Source organism: Arachis ipaensis, chromosome B05 (genome assembly GCF_000816755.2).
Source record: "Arachis ipaensis cultivar K30076 chromosome B05, Araip1.1, whole genome shotgun sequence".
NCBI lineage: Eukaryota > Viridiplantae > Streptophyta > Magnoliopsida > Fabales > Fabaceae > Arachis > Arachis ipaensis.
Window position 1 is genome coordinate 145,083,198 of NC_029789.2, and position 288 is coordinate 145,083,485.

The 288-nt window shown below is 36.5% G+C and overlaps 1 protein-coding gene across 1 annotated transcript in view; it reads left to right on the top strand.

Moving 5' to 3' along the window:
- The window catches only part of LOC107644701, a 6,046-nt gene continuing 5,764 nt past the window's right edge, over positions 7 to 288 (top strand). Inside the window, exon 1 of the mRNA XM_016348629.2 lies at positions 7 to 182. Within this exon, the coding sequence (XP_016204115.1) occupies positions 87 to 182 (96 nt within the window). The 5' untranslated portion in view covers positions 7 to 86. The remainder of the gene's footprint in view (positions 183 to 288) is intronic.

Consider the following 288-nt stretch of genomic DNA (forward strand, 5'->3'; position numbering starts at 1 on the left):
AATACCCATTTGCTCATTCACACAAAAATTGAATCTTTTCAGAGTTTCTGACACTTTCCCGGGAAAATTGTGCGTGATCGGAGAGAATGTCTTCGTGTTTTTCAGGAAGTTCTCCACCGTCGAACGTGGAACGCTTTCTTCAATGTGTCACTCCCTTCGTTCCTTCACACACTCTTCCTCAGGTACCCTTTTTTATTTTTGTTTATTTTATTTATAAAATTGTAATTCTCGTTTTTTTTTAATGACAAAAAAGTTTTGATTATGGGTGTCAGAAAAACTGCAAGTCGT